The sequence below is a fragment of the Panthera onca genome, chromosome D4, assembly GCF_046562875.1.
Source record: "Panthera onca isolate mPanOnc1 chromosome D4, mPanOnc1 haplotype 2, whole genome shotgun sequence".
Lineage (NCBI taxonomy): Eukaryota > Metazoa > Chordata > Mammalia > Carnivora > Felidae > Panthera > Panthera onca.
This window is the reverse complement of record NC_138351.1, coordinates 63,059,132-63,081,234: the sequence shown is the minus strand read 5'-3', so window position 1 is coordinate 63,081,234 and position 22,103 is coordinate 63,059,132. Positions and strand designations below refer to the sequence as shown.

General features: G+C 43.1%; 1 protein-coding gene, 1 long non-coding RNA gene and 1 other non-coding gene across 6 annotated transcripts in view; 1 reads left to right on the top strand and 2 right to left on the bottom strand.

The window, feature by feature from the left end:
- Window positions 1–22,103, bottom strand: part of LOC132663150 (uncharacterized) — a 218,377-nt gene that overhangs the window by 11,795 nt on the left and 184,479 nt on the right. The window lies entirely within an intron of this gene.
- INVS (inversin) overlaps window positions 1–22,103 on the bottom strand; it is a 156,161-nt gene that overhangs the window by 11,299 nt on the left and 122,759 nt on the right. For 3 of the 4 annotated variants that reach the window (XM_078436648.2, XM_078436647.2, XM_078436649.2), the window contains 2 exons: window positions 21,170–21,444; window positions 4,913–5,630 (listed from right to left, as the gene is read on the bottom strand). In XM_078436648.2, coding sequence (XP_078292774.1) covers window positions 4,913–5,630; window positions 21,170–21,444 — 993 coding nt within the window. The remainder of the gene's footprint in view (window positions 1–4,912; window positions 5,631–21,169; window positions 21,445–22,103) is intronic. The other variant, XM_078436650.2, reaches the window with a different exon arrangement.
- Window positions 3,286–3,388, top strand: LOC132663994 (U6 spliceosomal RNA). The gene has a single exon (XR_009603368.1). It is a non-coding gene; the product is annotated as a U6 spliceosomal RNA (small nuclear RNA).

The window sequence follows — 22,103 nt, the reverse complement described above, 5'->3', positions numbered from 1 at the left end:
CACCACTCACAAAAATAGACTTGATATGGATTAAAAAGCCTTAAATGTAAGACCAGAAATTCCTAAAAGAAAACCCAGGAAAAAAGCCCCCTGACAGATATGTTGCCAGATTTGTTTTGTTTTTGTTTGTTTGTTTTGGATAGGACACTGAAAGCACAAACAAACAAGCAGGGCTACAAAGTAAAAAGATTCAGCACAGCAAAATAATCAACAAAATTAAAAGACAACTATGGAAGAGGAAAAATATTTACAACTCATGTATCTGATAAGAGGTTATTATCTAAAATATATAAGGAACTCCTACAACTAAATAGCAAAAAACCCCAAATAATCCATTGATAAAAATGGGCAAAGGACCTGAATAGACATTTTTCCAAAGAAGATACATGAATGGACAACAGGTACACAAGAAGGTGCTCAACATCATTAATAATAGGGGAAATACAAATCAAAATCACAATGATATACCACATCATGTCTGTTAGGATGGCAATTATCAAAAGACAAGAGGTAACAAATGTTGGTGAGGGTGTGCAGAAAATGGAAGTCTTGTGCACTGTTGATGGGACAGTAAATTGGTTTGGCCACTATGGAAAGCAGTATGGATTTCCCTCAAAGAGTTAAAAATAGAGCTACCATATGATGCATCAATTCCACTTCTGGGGATTTATATAGAAGGAGATGAAAAACTGTTGAGATACCTGCGTCTCCACGTTCACATTAGCATTATTTACAATAGGCAAGACATGGAAGTGTCCACCCATGGGTGAATCAATAAAGAAATGGTGGTGTATATACACAGTAGAATATTATTCAGCCATAAAAAGAAGGAAATGCTGCCATTTGTGGCAACACGGATGGCCCTTGAGGGCATTATGCTAAGTGAAGTCAGAAAGAAATACTGTATGGTTTTACTCTTACGTGTAATCTTAAAAGATCAAATTTGTGGTTACCAGAGGCAACGGGTGAGGGGAGGAGGAACTGGGTGTAGATGATCCAAAAGATACACACTTACAGTTATGAGATAAATAAGTGCTGGGGATATAATGGACAACATGATAACTATAGTTAACACTGCTTTATGGTCTATATGAAAGTTGATGAGAGTAAATCCTAAAAGTTCTCATCACAAGGGGAAAAAAAACCAATTTAAGTATCTCCCTGAGATAATGGATGTTAACTAAACTTATTGTGGTAATCATTTCATAGGAATCATATATGTAAGCCAAGTCATTATGCTGTACACCTTATACAAGGCTGTAGGTCAGTTACAGCTCAATGAAACTGGTGGGGAAAGAGGCTGAGTAACTTGCAGAAGGTCTCACAGCTAGAGCCAGGAGAGACCAACATTCAAACTCGGTGCCGTCTGGTCTAACGGCCAAATACTGCTAAGGACTTTGATCTGTACTATGTACTTAGTGGGCATCGGCAAAGGGTTTTAAAAAGGATGGCAAAAGTAAGAGCTGTATTTTACTAGGTTCATTCTGTTGCAGGGTGGGGCCTGGAGTGGGAGAAAGGTATGGGACATGGGGATGATGGCTGTCTTTACATCTAACGTTGGGTTGGTGGGGTCTATCCACATGCACTCTAAAACTTACTGAACACAGCTGTTTTGGAGCCTCTCAAGGAAACCTGCATCACTGTTCATTATCGGGTTGGTAGCTGATGAGTTACTAGTGAGCTTATAAGGTGCTGCAGAAAGCAACAGGCCCCATGTCTGATTTTACCATACACCAAATGGGAAATGACGTCTTCCTGAAGTCTGCTGAGAAGTCTTTGTGGTACTAGGCGCAGGTACTAGGTACTTCTCTCTTGTCCTAAAGGCCGATTTCACTCAAACTGCATGACTCTTCTTTTTCCTGTAGCATGCCAAACCAGGCACCTCTCTACTAGAGTATAGATCACGCTTCCAAAAAGCCAACTATGGAGAAAAGCTGGAGATAACGGGGCAATACTGCTCCATAGTTCGGCCTCTTTGGTTTGTGGGCAGAAAACTCACTGGGAAGCCCAGGTGTTGGCTTTCACTGTGTACAGCTTCCACCTAATAGCGGAATGCAGACTTTTGAGTCTCTGTCCAGATGATAGGATGGTGCCAGGGGTTAGAGTAACAGCCTCTGTTCTTCTATTTTCAAGGAAAATAGCACTTCTGGTTTGTTGAGAGTCCTAAGATGCCCAGTCATCCCTATCAGCCCAGTGCTCACGGCTCTCCTTATGGTCCAGCCCGGCCTTGCTTACTGACCTCACAACATGCTAGAGAAGAGCTGATAGGAAGGTAGTTTACAAATGTTTAGATTAAGACGGAAGTGTTTAACACAACAACTGCTCTCAGCCTCAGCAACTCTCCAGCCTCACTTAGGTCATCCAGTATCCAGTTTCAACATTGAAAATAAAGTCTTGATTGGTAATAAGATTCACACGTTAAGACTAAGCCTCACTCACCGCCTCAGGGCCCAAGGTTCACACTGCTCGCCCTACCCCTGCCCGTTTCCCAGTCTGCCCGTCTCTGTCCTCAACATGTCTCCTATGATAGTCTGCATTTGTGGAGCACGCGTGTGCCAAGCCCTGTGCTCTACCCCACCCCTCGTTGGTCCTTAGGTTTCGTGTCAGACACCATACCCTGCTCCAGGACAATGCTGTGAGCTCCCATACTTAAAACAGAAGATGCACAGGCTGTATAACAGAATCAATGGAACTGTTTCTACTGTCACCAGACACGCGACTTCCCACAATGCGCAGCATCCCACAATCCCTTTGGGAGTCAAAGTCCCATCTCAGAATTGCACAATGGTGCAGCCAGAGGGCCTGTGTAATTGCCTCCCCAGATGGGCCTACAGACTATGAGTCCACTGTTCCTGGGGGGATGACTGAAGGCTCATTTGCTGCTATGCACACTTACGGACAGGACCTGTCAGCTTCTGACTCTTCAAAGCAGTCAAAGAAACAGCTTGACTGGAAGGCATTTCAGCTAGGGAGCAGCTGTGGGGCCTGATATGGTACACCTTGTTGGCTTGTTTCGATCCCAAGTTTCAGCTGAAATACTTAAAAAGTTCCTCTGGGACGGTAGCCAGTGCACATCCTGGCAGAACTCCCCAAGGAGGGAGAGCAAGGACCATCCCCATCTATGGCTTCAGAGTCAGACTATCTCTGCTTCAAGCCAGTACAGCACTTATTAGCTCTGCAACCTTGGTGGGTTAAGTTCTCTGTGCTTCAGTTTCCTCATCTGTGAAATGGGGGATAACAGTGCCTCACACGGTTATTGGGAAGGATTAAATCCGTTAACACAGTGCTCGCTTCGGCAGCACATACTAAAATTGGAACGACACAGAGAAGATTAGCGTGGCCCCTGCACAAGGATGACACACAAATTCATGAAGCGTTCCATATTTAAAAAAAAAATGTTAACACACATAAAACTACTTAGAACAGCATCTGGCACAAGTGCTTAATAACGCCAAGTACTAGTATTAATGACAGTAATAAAACATCCCCCTGTAACAACATTACCTTGACGAGCGTGAGCACCATCCAGGCAGCCCTTTTCCCCCAGCCTGTTCTAAGGTGAAGAGCGTGAGGCCGGCCTCCGCTGCCGTTATCTTGACCACTGCAAACACTGCCTTTACTGAGAACATATGGGAAAGGCCCTTGAGTCTGAGCTTCAAGTGCCTGATCTGTATCACCAGGACAAGTCATGTTTCCTGAGACCATTTGCTTGCCTGAAAAATGGGAACACTGATCCCTATCGTGATGGCTTCCTGGGATGGCTGGGAGAGCAAAGGGGTTCAGGCAGGAGGTGACTTTATAAGACCAGCAGCTTGAACGGACACGAGGACCCACTGTAGCAAAGGCCGTGCCAGCATGGAGCAGATCGCCCGGCTTCCGGCCAGGCAGTCCTTGATACCACAGTCCCTGAGGCCTCTCCCTGGATCTCACAAGAACCTCTCCCGCTCTCTCCTCTTTCTCTGCCAACGTTAGGGTCTCTCTGCCCTTTTATCTCCTGACAAGGGTGTTGACATGCGGCACACCTGTGCTCGCAGTGATTTGCTTGCTTTGTTCCCCCCGTCAACCTTCCTCTCTCTGGAGATGGAGGCCACCTGACCCCCAGCTGCGGGCAGTGGCTCCAGCCCTCCCCCAGACGCTGGTCATTACTAAGGCCTAATGTAGATTTAGGCCCTAGTGGGGCCTGCAGATAGACGGAGGAGACTATGAAATATGTGAAAAACTGGTCGCAAAGGACTCCTCCGGTCCTCCCGAGATTCCTGCCTGGAGAGATCTGTCTCCGTATTTCAGGGAGCCTCCACCACTACTCCTAGCACCTACCCAACATTCCGAGCTTGGCAGGTGCTCTCACAGGTTGTTGCAATATGTTTAATACTCAGCCCCTGAACCGCACCCTGGCTTAGGTACTTGGGGTATGACTAATTTGTGGGTAGTAAAAACATAAAAAGAAAAATAAAATATCTTCCACGGGTAGTACTTTAGAAATTACGAAGTGCACACTATCTCACTCAGCAGCCTGCTGTATAAACAGGATGGGTGCAGCGATTACTAAATCCTATTTTACAGGTGAGGAAACTGAGGGTCAGGGAGGCCACGTGATTTGCCCGAGGTCAGATAACTTGTCAGAAACCCGAAACTCAGGCTTCCTGGTTACACACTGAGGCTTTTTTCCTTGACTCCAGGCTATCCTGGGTGCTTCCTACCTTTCTTGGCAAAAACATCTTCCAAATAGCTCATCCAATGTAAATAACTAGGACCTACACGTGAGTGAATTTTATGGGCGGGTTCAGTAAAATTGGCCTTACGCCAGCACGTGGAATTCACTAGAAAATGCCACTTGAGCACAGGGCGTGTCATGTTAGGAGCATCAGGACAACCACAGAATCAGAGACTCGTGGCACCCCCATCGTCCTACCTTCTCCAGGCCCGCTGGATGACCGCGGCCGCCTTGTTCTTCTTGCGAAACAGCTCTTTCCTGCTCCTTTCTCTCTGGATTATCTGCAGCCGCAGTTCTACGGGGAGAAGGTCAATATTGACACTCTGCCCAGAGAGGGGACCAGGTGCTGGATCAGTCTCCTTGGATAGCTGGGTGTCCTCAGACAGGGCAGATGTTCCCAGCTTCCTGACTCCTGACCTCAACACCTCTGTGCTCTGTGGCAAATCTGAGTAGATCCCTCCTGCGAGCTTGTCCTGTGTCACTTTGTTTCTTGGTGTCCGATGGTGGAGAGGATGCTGCCCAGCGTGGACCACCTCCCCCTTGGCACTGCCAGGCCGGCTAGAACCAGCCGGGGAGCCCCTTCCTCCTCTGAGCTCTTGAATGCGCCTTTTCTGGGAAGCACACCTGGCCTTGGGTGCTGGGTCCTGCCGCCTGCCGGGCTTCCGGTGGCCATCCTGCTGTGGAAGGCTTGCAGCTGCCCAACCGGGGTCCTCTCCTTCCTCATCAGGCCCAGCCGCCCTGATACAGGAGGGCTGCTTCAAGAAGCCTTTCCCCTTGTCACACCGCCGCTCACCAACTGTCTCACCTCCGGACTTCTCAACAGAGGAGACTCCTGGATGCCTGTTTCCATCATTGCCTTTACTGGGGCTGAAGTGGACACAGGCAGATCGGCCTTTAGAGTGTTCTCTGGATGATTCTTGGGGAGATAAGGAAAAAAGGAAAGAATATTTATTGTCCCAAACTTACATAGTAGGGCAATTCTGCCCATTTTTTCACATAAAATACTCACACTTGTCCGATAGCTTCACCATGATAGTAGTGACTCTAATCAGAAAAAAACCGTTCAACTTCTATTTCTAGCAATGGAATGTTAGATAACCTGAAATCCTTCCCATTACAAGAACCTACAAATGCTGGGGTGCCTGGGTGGCTCAGTCGGTTGAGTGTCCAACTTCAGCTCAGGTCACGATCTCGCGGTCCGTGAGTTTGAGCCCCACGTTGGGCTCTGGGCTGACGGCTCGGAGCCTGGAGGCTGCTTCCGATTCTGTGTCTCCCTCTCTCTCTGCCCCTCCCCCATTCATGCTTTGTCTCTCTCTGTCTCAAAAATAAATAAACGTTAAAAAAAATTAAAAAAAAAAAGAACCTACAAATGCTGACTAAAGTACAATAAACACTCTCTTACAAGCACCATAGTGCCTTCAAGAAAATAAAGGAAATCCTTGGGAGGCCAAAAATAAAGAGAAAACTGAAAATCTGGGTGTTAAGCATGTGAGCTGATCCAGCAGCCGTCTGGGCAGATAGTAGCGGTGGAGTGGGCAACGGTTGGTCTTATTAAATATCTGGCTGTGCACATCCTGACAAGGACAGAAAATGAGGGCTTGCAGGCAGATAGTTAGCTAGAACCATGACCCTGCATGAAGCCAGGACTCCTGATGGGGTAAATCCTTTGGGAAATGATAGTCCAGATTAAAAAAAAAAATCTAACTGCCAGCACTGGGAAACAACAAGCAAGGTTGTCTTAGCCTGGGTTCTGGATGGGGGAAAGAGTCTCCTTTGAAAATTCGAAACCCAAGTTCTCTGCCTCACGTGGTTTCATTTTCATTTATTCTTAACCCATAGGAAAAATTCATATAAGAACCAAGATGGTGGTGCAAGATGCTTTGTAGAAGCAAACACAATATTGCTTTAACATGGCATTCCCTCAACTCAGGCCACACAGAGGGGTCCTTCTGAAAATGACTTCATAATCCGAAATTATAAAATGCATGAGGAAACAATCTACCATGAATGAGTTAACAGACACAATAGCATTATTAGACTGGCAAGAACTTAGCTAATAGAATAGTATGCACACACACACACACACACACATGAACTGATTAAACACACAAAAGAATTTAAAAATAAGAGGAAAGAACACACCTATTTGAAAAATCACTAAATACAACATCTAAAATGAAACATTTTAGACTCAATGTAAAAAGGAATGCAGGAACTTCTATAATGGCACAATTGAGGCATACTCACCACTGAGGACAATAGAAAAGCCTAACAAAATATTACAAACCACCTGTCTGAAGACATCAAAAGGCTAACAAGTCAGGAAAAATAGGGGGCCAAGACACAGGAGAAGCAGGTAACCAACAGAGATGAGCAAGGCATTTGGGGCCATATGTTCCTAGGGGAATCATTTCCTCAAGGTCTAGAGGACAACATTTGGGAGTCCAGAACCTTGCAAGAAGCATTCTTTTGGACTGGAACCCTGGAGGGCTCTATTTTAGGAGAAAAGGGGAATGCGTGGTAAATTGACCCTTGCAGCGACTGAGTGCAGCTTTGCATCATCTCAGTTCTGGAGACTGGGTTAAGGTGATCTCGGGTTGTTCATTCTGGAGACCGGATTAAGGTGATCTTGGATTGTTCACACTCCTAAATGCCTGCTGGGAGCCAATGCAAATCCTTTCTGGAGGAATTAATATCATCTTAGGTCTCAAGTTATTTCTATAGTTCTTTATATTAAATGTCTACCACTCAATCAAAGATATGCAGGCAGATAAGAAGACAAGACAATAAAAATGGACACACAGGGTATCCAGATAATGTGTTTTCAGAAACAGACTTTCAAATAACTATTTTGCAGTGCAAAAAAGTATCCAAACTAGCTACTCTTCATGTAAGACAAAAGGGGATATAAGAAAATATCCTTGTATCTCATTTGTGTTTTTTTAAATGTTAAAATATTTATTTTTGAGAGAGAGAGAGAGAGAGAGAGAGAGAGAGAGAGAGACAGAACACAAGTGGAGGAGGGGCAGAAAAAGAGGGAGACACAGAATCCGAAGCAGGCTTCAGGCTCTGAGCTGTCAGCACAGAGCCCCATGTGGGGCTCGAACTCATGAGCCCTGAGATCATAATCTGAGCAGAAGTCGGATGCTTAACCAACGGAGCCACCCAGGCACCCCTTTGTATCTGCTCATTTCTATAAAAGAAATATAGAAAGGATAAACCAGAAACTGAAGAGATTGGGTACTTACTGGGATGGGTCAGGAAAGGGATAGAAAGAAGAGGGAAATGGGAACTGGGTAGTGGGCCTGGGGGAGAGCAATGCTTCTCTGTTCATATCTTTTTGTACAGCTCTGACTTTTAGAACCATTATAATGGTTCACATACACCAAAAAAAGCCCCAATTAATTAACAAGATGCCACTACACACCTATTAGAATGGTTGAAAACCCAAAAACACGGAAAACACCAAATGCTGAAGAGGCTGTAGAACAACAGGAACTCTTCACTCATTGCTGGTGGGAATGCAAAATGGTGCAACCACTTTGGAAATAGTGTGGCGGTTCCATACACAACCATTCTTACCATACAATCACGTAATTGTGCTCTGTCATTTACCCAAATGAATTTAAAACTTATGTCCACCCAAAAAAACCTGCACGTGGATGTTAAGGGTAGCTTTATTCATAATTTACAAAACTTGGAAGCAACCAAGATGTACTTCAGTAGCTGAATAGATGGTTAAACTGTGATACATTCAGACAATGGAATATTATTCAGCACTTAGCAGAAATGAATGGAAAGGAAATAAGTGCGAAAACAGGAATGAGCTATCAAGCCATGGAGGATATTCCCAAGTGAAATATTACTTCCCTTGCACGAATATCACTAGTGCATATTAGTAGGCGAAAAAGAAGCCAATATGAAAAGACTACCTATTGTGTGATCCCAACTAAATGACCTTTTGGAAACAGGCAAAACTATGGAGATAGTAAATGGATCAGTGGTTGCCAAGGGCTCAAGGGAGGGAAGGATACTTAGGCAGAGCACCGGGGATTCAGAGGGCAGTGTGATAGTTAATTCTGTGTGTGAACTTGACTGGGATAAGGGACATCCAGACAGCTGGAAAACATTATTTCTGCATGTGTCTGTGAGCGTGTCTCCAAGAGAAATTAGCATTTGAATTGGCAGACTGAGTAAAGGAGGTTGCCCCCACCAATGCAGGTGGGCAACATCTAGTCTACCGAGGGCCTTAATAGAACAGGAAGTTGGAGGAAGGGGAAATTTGCTCTCTTTGCTTGAGCTGGGACAGCGTCACCTGCCCTTAGACACAGGAGTTCCTGGTTTTCCAGCTTTCAGACTTGCATCAGGACTTCTACCATCAGCCCACTCATCCCCTTGATTCTCAAGCCTGGGGACTCGGCCTCACACCATCTGCTCCCCTGCTTCTGAAGCTTTCAGATTCACTGAATCATACCGCCCGCTTTCCTGGTTCTCCAGTTTGGAGGTAGCAGATCGTGGGACTTTTCAGCCTCCATAATCAAGCGAGCCAATTTCTATAACAAACCTCCTCTTTTATATATATCCTATTGGTTCTGTTTTTCTGGAGAATCCTGACTAGCACAGGCAGTGAAACTATTCTGTATGACACTGTAATTAATGGTGGATACATTATACATTTGTCAAAGCCTACACCAGGCATGAAGTCTGATGTAATTTGTGGGCTTCATGTGATAAGAATGTATCAATGTAGGCTTATCACTTTTAACAAATGTACCACTCTGGTATAGGATGTTGATAGTGGGGGCGTATGCATGTGTTGGGGGCCAGGAGTGTATGGCCTTTCTGTTTCAATTTTGCTGTAACCTAAAACTGCTCTAAAAAGTAATCTCTATTTTTTAAAAACATTTTTAGTTATTTTATTTATTTTAATTTTTAAGCTTATTTATTTATTTTGAGAGACAGAGACAGAGAGCAAGCAGGGGAGGGGCAGAGAGAAAGGCAGAGAGAGAATTCCAAGTAGGCTCCATACTGTCAGCACAGAGTCCGATGTGGGACTCGATCTCATGAACTATGAGATCATGACCTGAGCTGAAATCAAGAGTCAGACGCTTAAGTGACTGAGCCACCCAGGTGCCCCTAAAAAGTAAACTCTATTAAAAGGAAAAAAAAATAAGAGGTACAAACTTCCAGTTCTAAAATGAATAAGTCACAGGATGAAAAGTCCAGCAGAGGAAAGATAGTCAATAATATTATAATAGGGTTGTATGGTGACAGATGGTAGCTACCCTTGTGACCAGCATTGCATAATGTACAGAACTGTCCAGTCACTGGGTTGTAACCCTGAAACTAATGTAACATTGTATATCAACCACACCTCAATAAAGAAAAGGAAAAATAATGGAGACAGATGATATTAGATACTATTAACTAGTAATAAAATAATGTGATTTGGGTATTAATATAGATAGATTAGTGAGAAAAAAGACAAAGCTAAAAATATACCCATTTGTGAAAGTATATAATAAACATAGTATTAAATTTTTTTAAATGTTTATTTATTTATTTTTGAGAGAGAGGAGAGAGAGAACAAGTGGGGAAGGGTCAGAGAGAGAGGGAGACATAGAATCTGAAGCAGGCTCCAGGCTCCGAGCTGTCAGCACAGAGCCCGACACAGGGCTAGAACTCACAAACTGTGAGATCATGACCTGAGCCTAAGTCGGACGCTTAACCGACTGAGCCACCCATGCACCCTTGATAGCATTTTTAATTTGTGGGTGTGGACCCAGAGAGGGATGCTGTACCCCTCCGGAAGCCGTCATTCACAAAGCCCACTGCCAATTTTGCAGCTCCATGTATATGGCTATTACTCCATGAAGATCATTCCATGTATATGGCTAGAACAACTGCCTATTATCTAAAAAGAAGTCATTAGATTCCATCCCTATATAAAAAATTAAATTTGAGATAATAAAAATTGCTGTGTTTGTTAGATCTTGAAGTTGGAAAAACCTTTTCTTTTCTTTTCTTTTTTTTCTTTTTTAATGTTTATTTATTTCGAGGGAGAGAGAGAGACAGAGTGTGAGAAAGGGAGGGGCAGAGAGAGAGGGAGACACAGAATCCGAAGAAGGCTCCAGGCTCCAGCACAGAGCCCGATGTGGGGCTCGAACTCGCCAACCATGAGATCATGACCCGACCCAAAGTCAGACACTTAACTGACTGAGCCACCCAGGAGCCCCATGGGAAAATCCTTTCTTAGCATAAAATCACAAGAAGAAAAATCTCAAAAGAAAAAATTAAACAGAATTAAAAGGTAAAATAAAAAAAGACATTCACTATCTATGATAGACAAAGGTTACTATTTTTATTATGTAACAAACTTTTAGAAATATTAAGAAAATTGGGGCTCCTGGGTGGCTCAGTCGGTTAAGCATCCGACTTCGGCACAGCTCATGATCTCGCGGTTTGTGAGTTCGAGCCCCACATTGGGCTCTGCACTGACAGCTCAGAGCCTGGAGCCTGCTTTGGATTCTGTCTCCCTCTCTCTCTGCCCCTCCCCTGCTCACGCTCTGTCTCTCTCTGTCTCAAAAATAAATAAACATTAAAAAAAAAGGAATATTAAGAAAATGAAAAACCAATATAAAAATTGACAGAGGACATCTGTGAACAGTCCAGAAAATAAATACACAAAGCCAATGAAAATATGACAAAATTCTATCCTGCTAACTAGGATTCAATAAAACCATTATTTGCCTAAATGTTTGGAGAGAGTTTGGTTGTTGTTTCTTTGCTTTTAAAAGGGTATATGACTTGGGAATGCAAACTGGTGCAGCCACTCTGGAAAACAGTATGGAGTTTCCTCAAAAAATTAAAAACAGAACTACTCTACGATCCAGCAATTGTACTACTAGGTATTTATCCAAGGGATACAGGTATGCTGTTTTGAAGGGACACATGCACCCCTCTGTTTATAGCAGCACTATCAACAATAGCCAAAGTATGGAAAGAGCCCAAATGTCCATTGATGGATGAATGGATAAAAAAGATGTGGTATATATATATGTGTATACACACACACACACACACACACACACACACACACACACACACACTGGAGTATTACTCGGCAATCAAAAAGAATGAAATCTTGCCATTTGCAACTACGTGGATGGAACTGGAGGGTATTATGCTAAGTGAAATCGGTCAGTCAGAGAAAGACAAATATCATATTACTTCACTCATATGAGGACTTTAAGAGACAAAACAGATGAACATACAGGAAGGGAAGCAAAAATAATATAAAAACAGGGAGGGGAACAAAACATAAGAGACTCTTTTTTTTTTTTTTAACGTTTATTTATTTTTGAGACAGAGAGAGACAGAGCATGAACGGGGGAGGGTCAGAGAGAGGGAGACACGAATCTGAAACAGGCTCCAGGCTCTGAGCTGTCAGCACAGAGCCCGACGCGGGGCTTGAACTCACTGACCGCAAGATCATGACCTGAGCCGAAGTCGGCCGCTTAACCGACTGAGCCACCCAGGCGCCCCTAAGAGACTCTTAAATATACAGAACAAACAGAGGATTGCTGGAGGGGTTGTGGCAGGGGGGATGGGCTAAATGGGTAAGGGGCTTAAGGAATCTACTCCTGAAATCATTGTTGCACCATGTGCTAACTAACTTGGATGTAAATTATAAAAAATAAATAAATTATAGGGAAAAAAAAGGGTACAACAACCTTCTGCAACCTTCCTGGAATGAAATTTGAAAGGATGTTTAAAGAGCCATAAAAATTAGAGATGTACACAAAAATTTATATGAAAGTCTATTTAGCTTATATGTCCTACAACACAGACATGAATAAACAAGTCATGTTGTATTCATAATCTGATATAATACTAAGCAGCTAGTAACATTTTTGTTGAAAATAAGGAGACAATGTAAGAAGATCTCAAAACAGGATGCCCACAGTTTTCTGAATTAAAAAAAAGGAAAGTTCTAGGGGTGCCTGGGTGGCTCAGTTGGTTAAGTGACTGACTTCAGCTTAGGTCATGATCTCACAGTCCTTCGTTCGAGCCCCACATCAGGCTCTGTGCTGACAGCTCAGATCCTGGATCCTGCTTCTGATTCTGTGTCTCCCTCTCTCTCTGCCCCTCCTCTGCTCATGCTCTGTCTCTCTTCATCTCTGAAAAGTGAATACATGTTAAAAAAATTAAAAAAAAAAAAAAAAGGAAAGTTGTAGTAGATGGAATGGGACCAAAGTTATAAGAGTTGTTAAGATTAAGGAAGATTTTTATTTATTTTTTGTTCTTTTATGTTTCAAAAATTGTTTTGTAATGGACATTAACTAATTTTGTAATTAGGAAAAACATCACTTCCTGTTTAAATAAAAAGTACCCAACTACAAAAAAAAAGGCCCAACAATTAAAATCAACTAGAATGTGGAAAGGAACTCAAAATGGAATATAAATAATAACAAACAAACCTAACTATCTTACAAATGAATTAGGTAACCACACTAAAAGGTGAAGAAGAAAACTGACCTAAGTAACTTCACAAAAACAGATTTTGGCTGAATACTGTAAGGACAAAAAGGACAAAAAGTAATGTTTGTAAATACCGTGCTCTAGGTAGTAAGTTTGTCTCTTGCAGGGGTATGGGTTAGCAATTCTGAAACTGCTCTGCTGTATACTAGGATTGAACAAATAAACATGTATATCATAGATGAAAGGAGCCGATCTTTCACTGCTGGAGGGAGCACTTCAAATAGAAAAGAATAAACTCTGTGGTGTTGAATAGAATTGGAGGTATCATAAATATGAACTCATGGAGTGTGTGTGTGTGTATGTGTGTGCGTGCGTGTGTGTGTAATACTCATACACACAGCTAGATGCAGAAACAAATGTAAATAATTTTTAGCTCTGTCTGCTGAAAGGGCTTAGGAGCAATGGTGCTCCAGTAGTAATATGCCTACCTAGCACTCAGATCTTGATTTCTTTAAAAAGATTTTTTTTAATGTGTATTTATTTTTTAGAGAGAGAGAGACAGACAGACAGAGGCAAGTGGGGGAGGGGCAGAGAGAGAGGGAGACACAGAATCAGAAGCAGGCTCCAAGTTCTGAGCTGTCAGCAGAGCCCCACGTGGGGCTCGAACTCACAGGCCATGAGATCATGACCAGAGCTCAAGTCAGCTGCTTAACCCACTGAACCACCAAGGCACCCCCCCAGATCTTGATTTCTAATACCATTCTTCAACAAAGGGGACCAGGATTCACTGGAGAAGTAGTTAATTCCAGGGCTTTAAGGCGGGGGTAGAGATATGATGAGGTTTCATTTTTGAAGAGACCAATCTGTTCACAGAGAGGAAAATGGATTAGGGGAGCCAGAGCAGATAAGTAAAACCAGTTAGGAAGCTACTAGAATAGTCCAAGTTAGAGATGAAGGTAAGAAGATGCCAGGCAGAATATATGGTGGTAGATGAGAGAGAGAAAATGGGTTTGAAAGATATTTAGGAAGTAAATGAGATAAGACCTGGTGACAGATGGGGCATGGGTGGTAAAGGAAAAGGAGATAAGGATTACTCCTGGACTGAACGTACAGATGGATGAGTATATCGTTAACCAGTACACAGAGCAGGTTTGCATAAAATTTTCATCTGTCCTGTCTTGGATAGGTTGGGTTTGCGACGCCTTTGAGACATCCAAGTGAAGACATAAGTCAATTGGAACAAGGAGAAGAGGTCAGGGAGTCTTTGGCATATAGGTGGTAACTGACATTTCTGCCTTACCCATTGTACACGTGCCGAATGTAAGGGCCCACGTACTCCCACCAGTCATACCCACTAGCTCGGCAGCCCATATGGTGAGAAATAAGATAACACCAGGGATGGCCCTTAAAACAGTGAGTTTCTCCTCCACTAGACTCTCCTGAAAACCACACTGACTCAAAGACAACTTTATCTTACCACCTCCCACAGGCCATCTGCTGTCAAGTCCTCTCAATTCTACTCTCCAGACCATCCTCTACTCTTCACCCTTCTGCTACTGTGTCTTAGTTAGGCCCTCTAAACCCAGCCTCCGCTCAGTGATCTTCCTAAATATTATGTATCCTTCCTTCCCTACCTTTTATTTGAAATAATAATGAGGTTAATTATAATAACAGCTCATATTTATAGAGTGCTTTAGGCACTGTGTTTAAATCTTTTCATGGGTTATCTCATCAATGTTCACAAATTTCTAAGACAGGCAGTATTACCATCTATTATTATTATTACTATTATTTTTACAAATAAAGAAATGGATGCCTGAAGAGGTTAAGTAACTTGATCAAGATTATATAGCTAGTAAGTGGTAGGGTCTAAATGTGAACCTAGTTTATTTGGTTCTAAAGCTCATGCACTTAGCCATGATGCTCTCCACACTCTGTAAACAAGAGAGGAAGAATTACTATGTGAGAGAAGAAAGAAATCACTTACTAAGAGACCTTGGGCAAACTCCTCTTCCATGGCCTCAGTTTCCTGACTTGCGTTGAGAAGGCTGTACTAGATGCTTTCGAACGACCCTCAAGCTCTAACATCATCTATTTCTATGAGACAGGATGAAGGAGAAAAAGAAGTGGCCCACATTTCCCATCTCTGGGCTCCTGCTGGGATGCCCACCTCTCAAGGTCTACACTGTGTGAGTACTGATTGGCTGAAGCAGCTGAGACCCTTCTTCATGACCCTTCTTAGCCAAACACAAAGTAGCTCGGGGTGCCATCTGCCCAATTATGTTGGGGTTTCCCAGGAATACTGTGCTAGAGAAGCTCCAGTCCAACGGCCAGTCTTGATTCCTAGATATATCTCCCAATTTTCCTTTGCACTCTGGCCTCTTAGGCAGGTAAAGGAGGGCAAAGGCTGCCCATGAAACTGCAGCTCCCTCTCCTTACACCTGAATCAGGCTCACTGGCCTCCATTCCTCTTACTTTTCCCCCAAGTTTGGATGCTGGGCTTCTCTGAGGCACTGTCCATATATTTGAATCTGGCTCTTCCCAAAGGTTCTTTATTCAGGACACCAGTTCCTGCCCTCAGATAAATGAGGAGCTCCCCTGCTTCAGAAGTGCTAGGTACACAGAAATAAGAGACACATTGCTCCTTGTGGCCAAAGATTCTTTCCATCCCAGTGTAGAATGTGATTTTGCAACATCTTCAAACCAGAGGTGGAGTCTATGCCTCCATCCCCTTGAATGTGGACTGGCCTTGTGAGTTGATTAACAGAAGGTGGCAGAAATGATGCGAAAGTTTTGGAACCTAGGCCTCAAGAGAGCTTGTCACTTCTGGCTTTCTCTCTCTTAGAGCACTGCCCTGAGAACGACATGCAAGGAAGATGGTCTAACCTCCTGGAGGCTGAAAGGGCATGAGAAGGGAACTGAGACACCTTAGCCAACAGCCAGCACCAATGTGAAGGACGCCATCTTGGACTTTCTGGCCCAGCCAACCTTCCACCAGCCACATGAGTGAGCCATAGCAATCTAGGAGAGGAACTGCTCAGACAACCCACAGAATTGTGACAAATAATAAATCGTTGTTTTAAGTCACTCAGTTTTTGGGGTCTTGTTATGTCACTAGAGATAACTAACACAGAAACCAACAGCCTAACAAGAAAGAACCCATACATGGACTCGGACCGGTTAGTGAACAGAGCTGGAAAGGCAGTGAAGAGACTAGTAGCACAGGCTGAAGGAGCAAAGAGGAAATCACTACTGGAGTCTGGAGAATGGTCCATTGTATTATTCAGTGGCAGAATAAAGGGCAAAATTGGCATAAGTTACCTGTAGTGACTTAGAAGACAGAAAACATACCTAATGAATTTATAAACATGGTTTAGGAGATTTCCAGTTTCAATCACCAAAGAAAATATTAACTGGCCTTTTTAGCTGCGTATGATACGGTGTGGGGAGAAAGAAAGAAAATTAGGAAAGAACTTCTCAGTTTGCATGTGGAATCTAGAGGAAATATACAGAGCCTAAAATGTGCCGGGTTAGAAACTGCTTCCCATTTTCATTCTTTCCAGCCAGTGAAAGAGTCTCGTAGTAAAATACAACTTATGGATAAAGATCAAATCAAGAGAATTACTGTGCAACCCTGTATTAAGACCTCAAAAATATCTAAGATGGTGTGTTGTAGGCACTCTAAACAAAAGAACTTTAAGAACTTCAAGGGCATTTTACTACAGCAGCCTGAGCCACCCAAAATAGAGAGAGCCCTGTCTGGGAAATAATTATGGATGTAGTTTTTTTTTTAATTAAAAATTTTTTTTTGTAATATTTATTTATTTGTTCGTTCTTTCATTCATTCATTCATTCTGAGAGAGCACATGAGCGAGAGGGGTGCAGAGAGAGAGGGAGAGACAGAGAGAGAGAGAATCCAAAGCAGGCTCCACACTGTCAGTGCGTGGAGCCCTACATGGGGCTCAAACTCACAAACTGTGAGATTATGACCTGGGTCAAAACCAAGAGTCATATGCTTAACCGACTAAGCCACCCAGGCACCCCTGGATGTAGTTTTAGAACACGGAGTGAACCCAATCAGATCCATAGGAAACCCAGAAAGTTTCTGGGGTAATTGCATCACAAAGAGTATCACCAGCTTGAACTGCTGAGGCAGTTCAAAACAAACGGGAGCCTCTGGAACCTCAACTTCCTATTGATCGGAAATAGGCTGAGAAAGCTATTTAACTGCAAACATGGGCTATGTCTTATGGAAAGGAAGATGTCTCAGAGAGCAGAACTGAAAGCCCAGGTGGAAGAGCCAAGTGACAAGGAGAATAATGGACTAGGAAACCACACACAGGGGTAAAACCATACCCTAATCAAGGAACATTCCATACTTCAGAGTAGGGAACCTGCTAAGGTATAGCCAGCTGGCTTTCAGAATTGCTATGGGCTAGTGACTGTTATGTGCCTCTCATTTCTCCCCTTTTGCAGCAAGGGTGTCTACTATGGTTATTTTGTCCCTGCCTCACCATTGCTTGTTGGGTGTGTTTGGGGGATAATGTGTGTGTTTGGTTGACTAGTCCCTCAAATGGAATGATTCACACCTGGGGAAACTTGACAACATCTGGACATGACATACGTCTCAAGAGCCCAAACTTCAAGCTTCATGTGGTGACTGAGATGACATTTTTGGGTCCTGAGAAAACAGTGAGAATGTTGTGCCTGCGGGAGGAATGTGAATAATCTGTGGCCATAAAGGACCTGTGCTAGAGTGTTCAATAGTAGAAAACTACTTCCATCTGAGTGTGCACAAAAGTAGAGTATATTTCTAAATCACATTTAGTGTCAGGCTGGTCATACAACTTGCTTTGATCAATAGAATGCAGCATGCAAATTTTAGAGCCTATTCCTGAAGAGGTCCTGTAGCTTCTGCCTTTGCTTTCTTAGAATGATGCCCTGCGACCACTGTGTGAGGAGGCCAGTCTAGCCTAATGGAGGATGAAAGACCATGTAAAGCAGAGTCAAGGAATCCCAGCTGATAGCCAGCATCAACCGCCAGACATTCAAGTCAGTCTATCGTAGACCGCCCAATTCAAGTGACCCTCCGCCTGTATGTAGTCACATGAGTGACACCAGGTGAAACTGTAGAGGAACTGCAGTTCCAACCCACAGAGTCATGAGAAATAATAAATTGTGGTCCTAAGCCACTTAATTTTAGTGTAGTTTTTGTTTGTTTTTTTACATAGCAGCAGATAAATGAAACAACCCTGATCTTAAGATCTTATAATCTATAGGAAAAAATAGACAAATAAGCCAGTAATAATCACAATAAAAGGTGACGATCTTTCTAATATGGAGGTGCAGAAGGCCTATGGGAGCATATAGCAGGAAAATGAAGGCTTGTTTAGTGGGGAGGTATGGCTGTATAGAGGGAGGAACATTCATCCTGAGATCTGAAAAATAAGAGGCATTTTTATCCATAGGGATGGAGGGAATGTAATATGCAGTGACCTCAAGCTAAGAAAGCATTTACTCAAATTCAGCATGGTTGTTACATCATGGGAGTCTAGTTAACACTACCTGAATGAATATATAACAAGGCATCAGACCTCCTTAAAGTATACCTTGCTGATGCATTATCACCACAAAGTGGGTTATGGAGTTATATTCTGGGTATGTTTATGATAATTCATGTGTGCTTTTATGTAGTTGTTTTTGGCTAGATCATCAGTGTGGTTTAATAATAGTAGTTACTGAAGACCTACGATGAGTCGTGGGCTATGACACGTTTTCTACATTAATTATTTTATTTCCATTTATAACTGCCTTGCAGGGTAGAGTATGCCCTCATTTTCTTTCTTTTTCAAAATTGAAGTATAGCTGATACACAACGTTACCTTAGTTTCAGGTGTACAACACAGTAATTCTGTCATGCTACGCTCACCACAAATAGCTGCCATCTGTCACCATACGGCACTATGACAATACCATTGAGTATATTCCTTATGTTGTACTTTTCTTTCCCATGACTTACTCATTCCATAACTGGAAACCTGTACCTTCCATTCCCCTTCACCCGTTTTGCCCACTGTCCCACTCCCCTCCTCTCTGGCAACTATCAGTTTGTTCTCTGTATTTATGAGTTTATTTCTGCTTTTTTTGTTTATTCGTTTGCTGGTTTTTGAGTATGCCTCCCCATTTTATAGCTAAGGAAATTAAGGTTCAGAGAGATAGAATGAATTGTCCAAGCCCTGAATCGGGTCACCATGAGATCTAACAGACTTGTTTCTGGGGTCCACAAAGTCAGAACTATGTTTATAATAATACTAAGACATTAATTGCCTTTTTCACTATGTTGGCATTTGCACTTAGATTCCTGGAGGGCTCTCACTGTTCCCTAATTTATAAGAATGGCTCAATATACTTAAATTGCTTCATGTAAATATTATAATATACACTGAATACCTGTCTTCCTTCTGGGAAGTTGGAGTCGTAGTATATGCTAGAGATGTATGGTACCTATGTCCCTGACCCCATAAAATTCCTGGTGTCCTAAGTTTAGGTTTGCTTTCCTGGTAGATAAAAGGCTAACTGGTTGTCACAATTCATTGCTGGAGGAAGAACTGAGCATGTCTTATGTGTGATTCCACTGGGAGAAGACTCTTGGAAGTTTGCACCTGGTTTCTTCCAGACTTTGCTCCATGTGCCTTTTCCCTTTGTTGATCTTGATTTGTAGCCCTTTGTTATGATAGATCCCACCTGTGAGTACAAACACTGAGTCTTGTGAGTGCTCTTAGCAAATTACTAAACCGGGTGGGGGCGGGGCGGGGTCTTGGGGACGCCCAACACACTAAGTGAAATCTAAACAGGATAAACTCCCCAAAATCCATCTCAAGACACATCATATTAAACTACTCAAAACTAAAGATAAAGAAAAATCTTGAAAGCAGCCAGAGAGCAGGGACATGTTACCTGGAAACATTACCGAGGAACACCCATTCGAACGGCTGGATTTCTCATCTGACACCATGGGGGCCAGAAGAAGGGGCACGGCCTCTTTCAAGTGTACATTCTGGATCTGGCTCACCAACTTGTCAGGAATGAGACAAAAACCTCCTCAAAGGAAAACTCAAAGAATTTGTTGGTAACAGAGCTGTCCTTAAATACTGACTAAAGAAGTTTCTTCAGACAGAAAAGAAATGATAAAAGAAGGAATCTGGAGCACGAGGAAGGAAGATGAAACAAGAGGAAAACAGAACTCTGGGTACAAAGAAGAGAGTGTCCTTTTCCTCATGGCTTTTATAAATTATATTTGATGATTGAGACAAAAATTAGAATGCCATCTGATAATCAATGATATTTAAAAGCGGGGAAGGTAAAGGTACCTAAATGGATGTAAGGTTTCCACATTTCACTCAAAGTGGTAAAATGTCGGGGTGCCTGGGTGGCTCAGGTGGGTGAGCATGCGACTTTGGCTCAGGTCATGATCTTGTGGTTTGTGGGTTTGAGCCCTGTGTTGGGCTCCACACTGAGTGCAGACCCTGTTTGGGATTCTCTCTATCTCTCCCTCCTCTCTCTCCCCCTCTCCCACTTGCACACACATGTGCTCGCTCTCTCTCTCTCACTCAAATTAAATAAAAAAATAAACTTTAAAAAGTGGTAAAGTGTTATTAGTTATAAGCTATATATATATATGACACATAAAAGTATATGGTAATACTCAGAGCAACCACCACAAAAACTGTAGAAAGAAATACACTCAAAAACACTATAAATTAATCAAGATGGAATCCTAATAGATGTTCAAGTAGTCCACAGGAAGGGGAAAAAAGAAACACAGGAATGAGAATCAGAGGAAATAAATGGAAAATATATAATAAAATTGCAGTCTTAGGTGCTGCCATAATTACCTTAAATGAATTGGAATAAATACATCAATCAAGAGAGCCCACAGTCCACGAGTTGGCATCAGATAACAAGGGTACCTACCATTTGGCTTTCTGGGGTCTGTTCCCTGCACATCTGGGGGGCTGTTCCCAGCCTCCCTCTGGGGGGCTCTGCCTGGAGATCCTCGACAGGCTCTCCCCTCAGGGTCCTGGGCTGCGCTGCTGGTGGGATGCTGTTTGCTGGGGGTCCAGCTCTGCCTGTGGGGCTCAGCCTGGGTGCTGGGCACACAGGGAGGGGCTTGGGATCTGCAGGAATCTGGGCTCAGCCTTCCCTTCTGCTGTTCTGCCTCTCTTCGTTTGTTTTCTTCCTCTCGCTTCCTGGAAGCAAAGCCAAGGGGAAAGAGGAAAAAGTTAGAAGAGTGTGACCCATCCAAATATTCCTGAGTGAGATTTAAATTTTATGAGGAGCTACCACAACACAGGAGGGATTTGGAAATTCATGATTACCACAATGTCACAATTTTCAGTCTTTTCTGCAGACCTTAGAGCTCAACAGAAGATGAAGCAGAAAAGAATCTTATAGATCAGCCTTTGCCCAGCTGGGGCACACATGATGGAAAACTATGTGATGGGGCACACATGATGGATAGGACAATCCTGAGGTGTGTGTGCCCAAGCTTGTGTGGGATCCCTGCCTGTAACTCCACGCCTTTTTCTCCTATTCCAGAAAGCACATCAGAATGCTGCTGAGAGTGCCAGTCACAGGGATGACCTTTAATCTTCTCTATTTCTTAAAAAAGACCATCGGCAAACCTTAGGATTATATGAAACGATTACTTACAAAGCACCTCACAACTGATTATAATACACCTGTGAGTTGCCACATGGCTATCCAGAGCTCCAGCTAAGGAGGCAAAGCCACTCATTTTGCAGATGAGGTCCAGAAGGCAGGAGGATTTTCAAAAAGTCATACACAAGTCGTGGTGGCGAGGCTGGCACCTGTGGATAGCAACGGACTAGAAGAAGGCTGGCCAGGA